The sequence below is a fragment of the Parus major genome, chromosome 8, assembly GCF_001522545.3.
Source record: "Parus major isolate Abel chromosome 8, Parus_major1.1, whole genome shotgun sequence".
Lineage (NCBI taxonomy): Eukaryota > Metazoa > Chordata > Aves > Passeriformes > Paridae > Parus > Parus major.
This window is the reverse complement of record NC_031777.1, coordinates 14,141,126-14,153,389: the sequence shown is the minus strand read 5'-3', so window position 1 is coordinate 14,153,389 and position 12,264 is coordinate 14,141,126. Positions and strand designations below refer to the sequence as shown.

The window sequence follows — 12,264 nt, the reverse complement described above, 5'->3', positions numbered from 1 at the left end:
GGGTTTCTGCCTCTCTAGTATTCTCAGTGGGGAAGGAACAGACAGCAGCCTTGCTAGGGTGATGTTCTGTCTGACCAACACATAATGACTGATGGGAATGACAGGTCAATCTATGTGTATGCAATTTGTTTTTACCAGAAGTAGTATAATTTTCCTGCACAGAGCACACTGACAGAGCTATGAAAAGATTTCTCTAATGTCTTTTTTTTGAGTGATACTACAGGACAGTTGGAGTATCAGACTGCAGCATTGGAGCAGGCACACTGTGAACAGGGAAGAAAATTGGAATAAACCTGCTTCTTTTTAGGGCCTAAGGTATTGAGTTCATTTTAAGCCTGGACACTGGATGCAACAAAGGCCAGGAGTGGGATTAGGGGTAGAATCTTGGCAAAGGGCTTGTGGAGTCTGGTTATGACAGGATAAGGAAAAAGCCAAATTAATCCAGACACATCTCAGTTATCACTCTTGCATTTATACCCTAGGACATTCATAACTTAAGGTTAATTCTGGTGCTTGAGAATTTTAAACCACTCAACAATCCAAGTATTCAATACAATTAAGACAAACTGCTTTTACTCACACATCATCCACAAAACATGGATATGGCATTTGCTGCAGATAAATTCCCAATGGAACTTCAGTGCTGGTCTGGGTCTTTATAATCCCATGCTCAATCATGTCCTGGAGATATGCAAAGCCTCCCCAGATATAACGTAAATCATCCACAGGATCAGCTCTTGGACCAGGATCCCAGTACCTCAAAAGAAAATTCACATGGAAACCATTTGGGTAAGCAGTGACTTTAGGGAAGGGTTGTGGGGAAAATAAATAAATAAATGAATTAATAAATTAAATAATATTAGCAACTGAAATTGTAGAGGCACTGCCTGAAGTTGTCTTTTCTACACTTTGGTCTATCAGACCATATTGCTTAAGAAAGTGGAAGGCTTCATTTTTTCCTTTCATTTTCTCTGCATTGACTTGGAATAACAATTTTGGCCAAAAATGTACATACATTAGTCATGCAGCAGAGTAACTGTTCTAGACTAGAAATAACTGTATTTGGAATATGGTATCCTTGGAGATTAAACTGGATCAACTGGATTGCAACTACCAGATACCATTATATTATTCGGTAGACAATCCAGGGAAATTATATCCCTTTAAGTGAGTCTATTTGGTGGGGCCTTGAGGAGGAACAGCAGAGAAACTCTGCTGTCCAGGTGGAGGGGAGCTGAGTCACAATCCATGTGGGACTTCCTTGTCTGTCTTTCCCAATGGTGGGACCATCTGAAAACTGAAGCAGGTTACTGAACAGATTCTGAGCAGTCATCCCTTTGCCTTGTAGTCCTGCACGTACCCATTGTGTGGCTTGTCACTAGAGTGATGCCACTCCTGTTAGTACCTGGTTACTGGAGATGGATTCTGTGCTGCACTACAGAGTAACAATTGACAAATACAGCTGGATTTCATGGATGTATCCAACACAGGTTCTAACACCCTTATGTCTCTCATGTTGTGTCAGGGAAGAATTGAGAACTGTCAAGAAAGTACCTGTCTTTGATTTTGTTTGTTTTCTCCACTGAGTCTATGTCCATTCGGATCTTGTATGTCACGTGCGGTGGGAGATTGCTGGCTGTAGGTTCTAAGTCTGGAAAAACGACAGCAGCCCATAATTTGTTTTCCTCCAGAAGATAAAGGGCTTGACGAGTCAGTTGAGTTTCATCAAGATAACCTTCAAATTTATCCAAGGTCAAACACTACAAATAATTAAAAAGAGAAAAATTGCATGGGAATAAAATAGGAGGAGGTATACATTAAAGCAAACATCAGTGGTTGAAAACAGAAAAGGAAAGTAGGTTCAACTGAAACTGTTGTTATTTTCAGCTTTATGATGAAACTATTAAAAGTTGACTCTCTCTTCCCTTCTTCAGCCTAGGAACTGACTGAGTGAAAACTGCAGAGCTGAAGGATGACTGATGTGTAAGAAAAGAACACTGGCTGTGGACTTCAGATGAAAAGCACTTTGTCAAGTGAAGCACTGGGAAAAGTCAGAGCATACATTTAAATTTTAATGTCTCTTAGGTATTTCAACATTGACTCCTTTGTAAACCAGACAAGTTATTTTTTTATCTAACTAGTCATCTTGTGTCCCTGCTGAATTCTGACATGTGATTTACCCGCTGACTTAAGTTAACATGTAATTTTTATTGTCTATCTCACTAAAATAATGTCTTCTTTCTTAGTCTCTGTCATTACTACAAACTGTATTCTTATCAATGCATATACAAGACAAAGATTCCTCAAAACCTAAGTTTGTTCTGTTCCTCCATTTAAGTCCTACTTAACAGGCATTATAAAACAAAAATTGTGAATGCTATAAACTCTAGCATTAGTTCTCTGTAAAATTAGAGATTTGTGTTTGCATATTTAGCTTCTGCCCTTCAGAACTGGAAAAATATTAACAGAGAGTAGAAGTATTTAACCCCTGATGGACTGGAAAGATACTTATAGAATTCCTTTGCTTCATAAAATTCCAACAGGCTAACTTTGTTTGATCTTATCTTCTTGATCATTTCTTGCAAGCCAGTAACTAAAAATTAGTTCACATCAAAGGGCACATACTGGTAACTTGTTATTTAAACTTAGACTCCTTTACTTAACCTTTCCCCGCGAGAAATCATGCTCTGTTTTGTTTCCTTTAAAACATACTATCACAGCTTAATAGGAACTCCATGAAAATATATTTTTTTACTCACAGCAGAACATTGGTTAAATTGATAACATTATTTTGTGGCTCTATTCTTCCTGGTTTTTGTAGGTGTTCATTTTCCTTTTTGCTTCAGAAAAACAAAATATGTATAATTTCATATCAGAAAGCAAAATAAGGAAGAAAACTTTGCATGCCAGAAGGGAAATAAAGTCAGATTCATGGCTCAGGTTGCACTAATTTTTTTGGGATACATTTATCCCACATGGTGTTAACTAAGTTTAGGAATTCAGTTTAGCTCTTGCAAAGGTGGCAGTGTGTGCATAACAAACCCCTACTGTGGAACTGTGTCTTTTCAGGGTCTGGAGGATTACTTGCTGTTTCTTTATCAGGAGGAATTATTTTCAAGAGACTTATTTCAGCTGCAGAAGAGCTCAGACAATTCTCCAGTGGAATCTGTGAGAATGATACTAGCAAAGTACTGACAGCAACTGAACTTGTCTAGATTTTCAGTGCAGAGCAGACAGTGCCTGGAGTGGGCTGAGGAGCAGCCTAGGCTCTTATCCAGGGGTCAAGTAAAGGAAGCTGTATGTGTTCAAAACAGAAAACACAAATGCTTATAGATCTTCTCAATGAGTAGAGTGAAACCAAAGCTTGTGTAAGAATATAGGCCAAGACAGGAGTGGTGCAGTAATTCACACAGTTTGAAAGTGAAGACACATTTCATATAGTAATCTATGAGCCAAAAGCTAGGATTTATTTGTTTTAACATGAATTGCATTCAAAACAAAAGCTGTATGCTCTACCTGGGTTTTCCTTTCTCCTCAGTGAATTGAACTCAGTTTGAGTCTTTATAAACCTCACTGTATCAAAATTAATCTATCAACTGATTGGGGAAATTTATTTCAAATCTCCTCCCAGTCATTATTTAACAATTTTAAATGGTCCAATGAAAATGGGAAAATCAAAACCAAAATAATAAGACCAGGTTTGGAAGATAAAACCAGACAGCAATAAACATAAAGAGGTGACTGTGCAGCTCTGACTAAGAGTGTAGCTGTTCTGTGGCCTAAGGTAATCAAAGGGAAGAACAGGAAATTCTTAGGGTGACGAGGAGAAGCAATTTGTGGGATTCTCAGCTGCATCACAGTTTGCAGTAGAGAGTTGGAGTCACCAAAGATCATTGCTAGCAACACACCTGTCCATATTGCATGCTATGGCGGTAAGGAGCAGGCTATTCCCCAAAGGGAGTGTTTGTTACCATTGTGTCTGGCACAGTGGGAAAACATTCCCAAGCATTTACAACTCGTGTAAACAGAAGACTTTAAAGAATAAGCTCATTACAAAGAACATTAGGACACAAAGATCTGTTACCAGGTAGAGCAACTGTTCTGATCTTATTGATGTTCCAGCACTGACCTGCTGCACACAATATATTTCACTCACTTTGTATCACAATAACGTGATAGAAAAAGATCATTAAATGAATCAGCAGAGCTTTGTGCAAAGCCTTTATTGCTCCTTCTTGTACTAGCTGTAGGAAGGCAGATAATCTTTCAGTTCCTGCTTTCTTGCAGGGGACAAATGGTTTTTTAAACTGAACTGGATTTAAATTAGGAGTTAGGCTTAGTCTTGTTGCCTATACCTAGTACCAATTTTCTCTTGAAAATCCTCAGAAGGCACCACTTGCTAAACAGAGGTACAGAGCGCAGGAAAGAGACAAACGTTTTGTCAGAGGTGACCACAGAACAAGTGGAAACTCCTTCATTTATTTCAATGGAATTTTGATCAGGTGCTTAAAAACCTGCAAGGGGACTTACCAAAGAACTGTTAGTTTTTCTGCTCCTGACCTTGCTGAAATTAGTGGCCTGTTGGTTATTAATACTTACGAAATAACATTTCTTTGAGGTTTTGCATTCACTTTCTGCCTCTCAGCATTGAAATGTGTTCAGACATTCAACCAACATTTTGAATAAAGCATTTGAAGATCATAAAATTGAACTTTTTTTAATAATAAGTATTCATGTACTTGTACCACTATATTATTCTAAACACATGCATTTAATAATGAAATTCAACTTGAAACAAACAAAGATTTTATGATCTTTTTTGTCTGTTACCACAGACCCAAGTACCACCTAACTGGTTTTAAGATATCCTCTACAACTATTCCCTGAAGGGGCAGAGGCAAATTTACCTCCAAATACTGACTGAGCAAACGCAGAACTTGGTCTACAGCACTGAAGATGTTCCGCCAGTCAAAGTCCACCATTCCCTTCTCCCGGCTCCTTGAAGATCCATTGTGGAGAAAGTTGATTATATGTTCTGTGGTGAAGCCTTCCGCACCCATCTGGCTGTTCAGGAAGTCCCTCACTGTCGGGTGCTTCAGAGAGTCCTGAAGAAACACATCATGACAGCTTTGCCACAATGATCGTCTTTCCCTATTTAGCTAGAAAGGTTTCCATTTCCATAACTCCTTCAACATATGAATAAGGGCAAAAGGGTATGCTAAGGAATCAAATTTACAAGTGGATAATTGCATAACTGGACGTGTGATCTGAAGAATGGATGAAAAGAAATTTTTCCTTGACTATTTATTGCATTCTTTCCTTATAAGCAAGAGGATAAATGTTATAAATGCCTAATACAATATAGAAAAACTGCCTTCTTTGCCTATATGGAATTCAAGAAAATCAAGTTGTCTGTTCTTGAAAGACATTTTGGGGAGGCAAGGAAGCAGCAATTTCTGCCTTTATTAAGAAGTCTTTAGCCAGATTCTTGACTGCCTAGATCTAAGGTTTTGCCACTGAGATGCTGTAATGCATCTATGACTTGCCTTCAAACCAAACCTAGCAGCCAACAGCCTTAAAGGCCACAGCTTCCTTGCTGCAAAGGCTGTGCTTCTGGCCAAACCTTTCAAATTAATTGTTTCCTCTATTAATAAAAATAAAAGATGGTGAAAGGCTGCTCTTACTGAGGATCTTTGAAAAATTATAACGTACACGGATCATATTCATTTGCAGGCTGTTTTGAAAGAAGTGCCACAGCTGAGGTCCTACTTCCTCCCAAGCTTTGGTCAACAGTTGGAGGCGTTCAAGTTCCTCAAAAGTGGAGTTTGCCTGATGAAAAAACCAGCAGAAAAGAGTGTTAGAAATCTAAGGAGACAGACAGAATTTATGATCCATCCAGGATTTGGTGACAGGGGAATCCCTAACTTAGACAGCTGTAGTTTTTACCTTTTAAACTTAACCAACTTGTTCTAAGAACAGAAATTTTAATAACCATCAGAAAAAGAATCTGTAAAATCAGCCAGAATCCAAGTAATTTAGGACAAAATTCTGTGATATATGTAATGGAAAAAACAATTGCACATTAAGACTAGTTAACTTCAATTCCTTTGAATAATCACATTTTAGGTAGAATTATTTAGAATTTTTCCCCTTGATTATTTCTCTCCACTAAGAAAGATGATGATGTGAGTAGATGAATGAATGGAAGGCAGCTGGAAAAGACAGATACTCCCATAGCTATGATATTAAGACCTGAAATGCTGAGCTACTTTAAATCTGATGTTTTTCTGTGTGAGTTCTGAGCAGCAGTTCTGTGCCTTGTACAGATCTCTAGAGTAGTGAATTGCCGGTTATGAGGTGGCCAAAACCTTGGTCATATGCAACCTTGATTTAACTGTTCAGATTCTTTTCACCCAACTTCAAGCATTTTGCTGAAGAGTCCAGGCTTTATCCTATTTTAATGAAGTGAAAATTCTTTATGATTTCAAAAGATAAAATAATTAACCATGATGTTGCTATTGGTTTGCAATTCTCAGTGTTAGTTCTCAATGCGCTTATCCAAGCCTCACAGTTGCCCCATTTAAATATTTACTGGCAGAGAGCTGCTCATGTTCCTGCCTCTGTAAAATAAATATTGCTTACTATGTTTACTAGTGTGAATATGGAATCACGTCAACAATTAGCTGCTTGGGCAAGCTGGAAAAGCCATGCAGTGTGGACCAAGATGGGAGGAATCAGTCAAGACCTGTCTCCCGTTTTTTAGACAGAGTATCTGTCCTTTGAGAACAAATGGAGTTTTGAGAAGAAAATTTGATTAGGCTGAGGTAATTGGATGACTGTTTTTCAAAAGATGTTTCTTGGTACACAATTTTTTAGAAATATACATTTTTGCATTTCAGAACCTCTTACATTTTTTATGATTTCCCGTACAGAAGGTGAATCAGGAGCAAAAAGGATTTTTCCCATCAGCAGGGGCTTCACAGCAGTCCAGGCTATTTTGGTTAAAGGGTTTGATTCCAAGTTCTGGATCAATGCATTACAAAATGGTGCTACAGACAGAAAGAAAGAAAGACAGTCTTTATGTAACCCTACTGAAATCCTATCACACATAACATCCTGGTGGGCTTTTTACTGGCAGTACAGACAGTTTGAATCTGAATGAGTAAAATCACATTCTGCAATGCAGAAGTACAATGACTGAATGGATAAAAAAGACTATTAAGTAGATACTGGAGTTGTAAAATATGCTACGGAAATTGGAAAAACAAATATAAATAATTATTTGAAAGTTGCTGTTATTTATATGTGTTTCAAATGGAAGGAAACAAGACAGTTCTGAGACAACTCAGAACCCACTGAGCAGTTTGAGCTTTATTTGCTTTACTCCTAATGACTTAGCTCCTTTGTATTGTAGCTGTTACTGGTACAAAGCTGATCCTGTGGGCTTAGATGTTGAACTCCAGTTCAGAACTGGCTGGATCTTAAAATAATTTAAAATGAAACTTTTTAATGCAAATATTTTTACCTTACTCCTGCACTATGAAGTAATTAGTTTACTTGGCTAGCATTCAATTAATTTGTTTCCTGGCTGAAGAGATGGAGTGCTGGGCCTTTTACAGGTCTTTGGAAGTCTCGGACATAAGTAGAACCAAGTGTCAACACAAATAGTGGAAGGTAGGAGTCTCTGTAAGCAAAGTGCTCATCTGTACTTTGTAACCATGCAACCATATCTATCATAGCAGAAGGGACACAGAACTACCAGCTATAACATGAGTGGTAGTACAGAAAAAAACTGCTGGTGAGCTCAGTGTAGAGAAAAACTAAATGACAAACAGAAGGGGACATAATAGAAAGACAAAATAACAAACAGTAAAAAAATGGTACTTCTTTGCATTATATGCTATTATAGTAGGAGGAAATAAATAGTGAGGAAATAAAAGCAGCAGAAATTGCTAAATTGTAATATTTTCTATGTAAAATGTAATCATGCTGTAGAACATTACTACTACAAAATAGATGTACTTTAACACTGGAAGATAACAGTGACCATATGTCAAATTGACTATTATTTGAAAAGAGAGATTTTTAAATTCCTGTGCCCCAGGCCATCAAAGAAGTTACAAGAAGAAATAAAGTTTAAAAAAATAAAGAAAAATATTTTGGCAAAAAGTAATTCCAGAATGCCACACCATCTTTTCCTGAACCCTCTTCAGGGGCATCTTGTTTTTCCTGATATCAGTAACATATAATGGAAGATAAAACAGAGGGACTGTCTTAATTATGATCATGCCTATGTTTTTGCCTCCATATTAAAAGCAAGTGTATTCCTGTCAGTTCTCAATTCCTGGGATTCTCTGCTTCCAGCTATGAAGTAAGTGTGAAGTAAATTCATTTCAACAGAATTAAACGACAGAATTCAACAACAGAATTCAACAGAATGACTAGGTTGGAAGAGACCTCTAAGATCATCAAGTCCAACCCATACCCTAACACCACAACTAGACCATGGTACCATTTCACCTGAATCAACTGCTTTAAAATGTTATTTATAGAAGCAGCATTCTATGCTAGTACTTGAACATAAGGTGCACCTTACGTTATGTCGAGAGTATCTTAATGGTTTGATGGAAAAACTTACTGGTTGCATTATCATAAAGATAACCAGATTTCTTCCTTGTTGAGTCAATCCCCAGGAAAGCTTTGTAGTTGTTATCTTCATACCAGTTGAAGGAAAGCACTCTGGATCCACCTCCTTCTGGGTAGCCACAGAAAAGATCCGACAGGGATCTCACCAAGTGGCCTAAGGATTCTGGCATTCCATCTTGTACAAATGGTTGCAGAACCCTCAAAAGGTCCTGAACACTTGGCTTCCTGGCCAGCTGCAGTAAGACAAGACTTGATTAATTGCAGCCCTCAAAGCAGGTAAGTATCTGGCACGGTTGCAGTTGTGCCCAGATGGTAAAGTGTGAATGCAGTCAGAACCTCATATTTTCATCTCCTCTGACCTGGTCACAGGCACCATTTTCAGTTCTTGTTTTTGATATCTTTTCTGAAGAAAAGAATACACTTCAGAATTGCCAATGAGTATGTCCACATTTATTTGGTAATGAGAGAAGAATGAATTTTTAAGGAATCAGCTCTTCCCCAACAAGTCTATTTTCTTTCTGGTAAGGCAGGTAACTGGAACATAAAAACAACAAAGGAAAACAAGGACTATGAGCTATGTAATTTATTATTAGGCCACTTACCTTTTGCACTGCTTGGGAGACATTAGACAGCACCCTCCCCCAGGCCTTTAGGTCAGCACCTGGTGAGTTTCTGTCCAACACAGTAGGAAGCTGTGGGTACATAAAAAATAGAGATGAACTTCTACTTGACAACAGTTATAACAATGAGAAGAAAATCCAAATGGTAACTGTAGCTGAAATTCTTTGAGTTATTTGGAACTATATCTTATAAGCCTCTCTTATGGGGACAGAAATCCAGTTCCCAGACACACAGTAGTCTGTGTAAATGTTCTTTCTAATACAAGGCTGAAACAAACACAGGCCACTAAAAATATATATTGGGATTTGTTCTTCTCATCTAAATTCACCATGACAAAAGGTACAAAAATGGAGGAGGAATGCAGGAACTGGGACATTTGAGAAGCTGCTTCTCACAGAGGTTATTCTTCCAGTGAGATATAAAGACTCTTGGTAACTTCCAAATTTAGGTAAGGTTGATACAGAAGCCCCCATTTGCCACAGAGGTAAATAATTTGTAGAACTTTATATTTCAGAGATTTCCTGATTTTGGATAGTCTGGTCCTCATTGTCTGCCAAACCTGAGAGAAACCATTACTTTCCCAGGCTCCTGCAGACTGACCAAATTTCCTTTTCAGTAGAAGGTAATATTTTATTTATCAATGACTTAAACAAGTGACACCATGGTGTGCTGTCACATACCACTTTGTTTGCATCAGTGTATCCTTTTTTGTCAGCTGACTAAAGAATCACATATGCACTTGGAGCTGGCACTCTTGAGGCTCTCTCAGGCATTTTTTCTGCTATTACAATAAAATATAAAGCTGGACTGGTAGATAGCTAGACTGTGATATTTATGGGACAAGCCCCTAAAAAGCCTTCCCCAAAAATGCCTATACACCCTGCTGATTGCTTGCCATTCCCTTCAGTCAGTAGGTGGTTAAGAAAGCAGAAGTCAGCTGCACTGTGTATGTACCTGGCAGGGAGTCACAAAGATGAGATCTTTTATGGAAAGCTCATGCTAGTGTGTTCTGATCTGTTACTTGACATTCAGGCAGGAAGAATTCATGCAGGGCTTCAAAATACACTCTTCCTTGTCCCGAAAGGGGAACCAGTCTGTGCAAAGATTATACAGGGTTCTTGGAGCACCTGCCTTAACCTGGTCTTTTTAAAACTCTGAGGAACAGGAATTGTAACCTGTAGAAAAGCTGGGCAGTACATTGTGAATATTCACATTAAGTCCTCAAATACTGAAAATCTATCTTAGAAATACTTAGTATTATTTCTCTGCAAGCATAAGATATATGAAACATAAGACAATATATTTTTAGGAATGGAAAACAGCGGCTCTCAGAAGCTGACCACAAATCCTTATCAGGGTTGGTAAAATCACATGGGCACAATGACTGACTACCAATGCTACAATAATCAAACTGTGTTTTGCTAGTGTGACAAATTACAGCTCCTGGCATCTTCTGTCCCCAGTTCTGGGCAACTCAGAACGGAACAAAATCCATGTTAAATTAATCATAGTGCTACACTTCTGTGGCAGCAGAGTCCAATCAATACTTCCTATGCAACTTGATGGGTCTTTCATATATCCTGCCTGCTTCTATAAAGCCAACTGACAAGGTGATGGTTTCATGACATTACATTACAAGGTGAAAAACAGCAAATTAAATTCAGTGTTGAAAAATGCAAAGTATGATCATAGGGAAAACAAACATGAAAGACATATACACAGTGATGGACTTAAGTTTGCTATCATGAGGAAAGATACCTTAGTGCCTTTATTAACAGTTCTCTGAAAGCACCACCTCAGATGCAGAATATAAATTAAATACTAGAAAAATATGCCATATTTATTTATTTGATATAATTTGTATTTTATTATATATTTAAAGTGACAATATTAATTTATCCTTACATATATAGCTAAAGTGGCATAATAACTCCATACTAAACCAAGGCTGCAGAAGTATGTAATTTATAGCAAGGTCACAGTAAAAACAGGAACACAAAGAAAGGCAAAGAAAATGAACAGAGGTAAGGAAAAGCTTCTACAGAAAGAGTGATGAAAGCCAGCACAACTTCCTAGTTTGGTTGGTTTGGCTCTTATAAAAGTGGCTCACCAACTGTGAGTGGCTATGCCAACTCAAGCTACATCATGACTTTGACTATAGCATAAAATTCTGTCATGCTGGATGGAGCAAAGACAGAATGGGATGTATCAGGTATTTTTAGAATCCTCAGGAAGGTCCCTGTAGATTTTTCCACACACTGTTTTGCTACGCAGACTGGAAAGACCAGATAATATTCCAACACAAACTTCGACTTAAAAACTGCATTTGAATCTCTTAGTTCTGCTGTACTGTGAATTTAATCTGTTTCATCCCAAAACATACTCTGAACTATCTGGTGTCCTGCTGCTGGTAGGTTAACAATTACCATCCATAACCTTACATTTGCAGAGGTAAATAAACAAAGACCACTTGGAACATTGGTGATGTATTACAAAAAATTCTTGAAGGCCAATGAAATATAAGAAAAAAAAAGGACAAAAAAAAGACATCACAAAGCAGGATTAATTGTGTTAATACTTACCAGCCGAAATAGCTTAAAGAAATCAACATTTGCATACAAGGCATCTTCTACTCTTTGCAGACTGTCCTGGGACAGGGCACACATGGCCTTGTGTACAGAAGGGAGACCTCTTCGGCTGCTGAAGATAATGAAGCGGTCCAGGAGCATCTCACTGCAAGCAATGTCCTTCAGAGTCAAGCTAGGAACACCATAGGCAAACTGCAACCAAAACCAACATTTCACTTATTATTATGAAACTTGCACACTGCTCAGGAACAATTAAACATTTATCAAAAGGGGACAGTTTGATACCAGCCCCTGCTATATTTTAATGAATGGCAGAGCAATGTGGTCAGCTAAAGCATCAACCCTTGAATCACCTTCACTTGATGTTATGCTAGATCACCTTGCCTTCAGACACATTTTTTGTCTTCTC

General features: G+C 38.0%; 1 protein-coding gene across 1 annotated transcript in view; it reads right to left on the bottom strand.

Annotated features, from left to right (window-relative positions):
• ABCA4 (ATP binding cassette subfamily A member 4) overlaps positions 1–12,264 on the bottom strand; it is a 66,505-nt gene that overhangs the window by 41,939 nt on the left and 12,302 nt on the right. Inside the window, exons 6-13 of the mRNA XM_033516436.1 lie at positions 11,850–12,047; positions 9,249–9,338; positions 8,639–8,879; positions 6,910–7,049; positions 5,713–5,829; positions 4,908–5,105; positions 1,555–1,760; positions 581–757 (exon numbers count right to left, since the gene is read on the bottom strand). Coding sequence (XP_033372327.1) covers positions 581–757; positions 1,555–1,760; positions 4,908–5,105; positions 5,713–5,829; positions 6,910–7,049; positions 8,639–8,879; positions 9,249–9,338; positions 11,850–12,047 — 1,367 coding nt within the window. The remainder of the gene's footprint in view (positions 1–580; positions 758–1,554; positions 1,761–4,907; positions 5,106–5,712; positions 5,830–6,909; positions 7,050–8,638; positions 8,880–9,248; positions 9,339–11,849; positions 12,048–12,264) is intronic.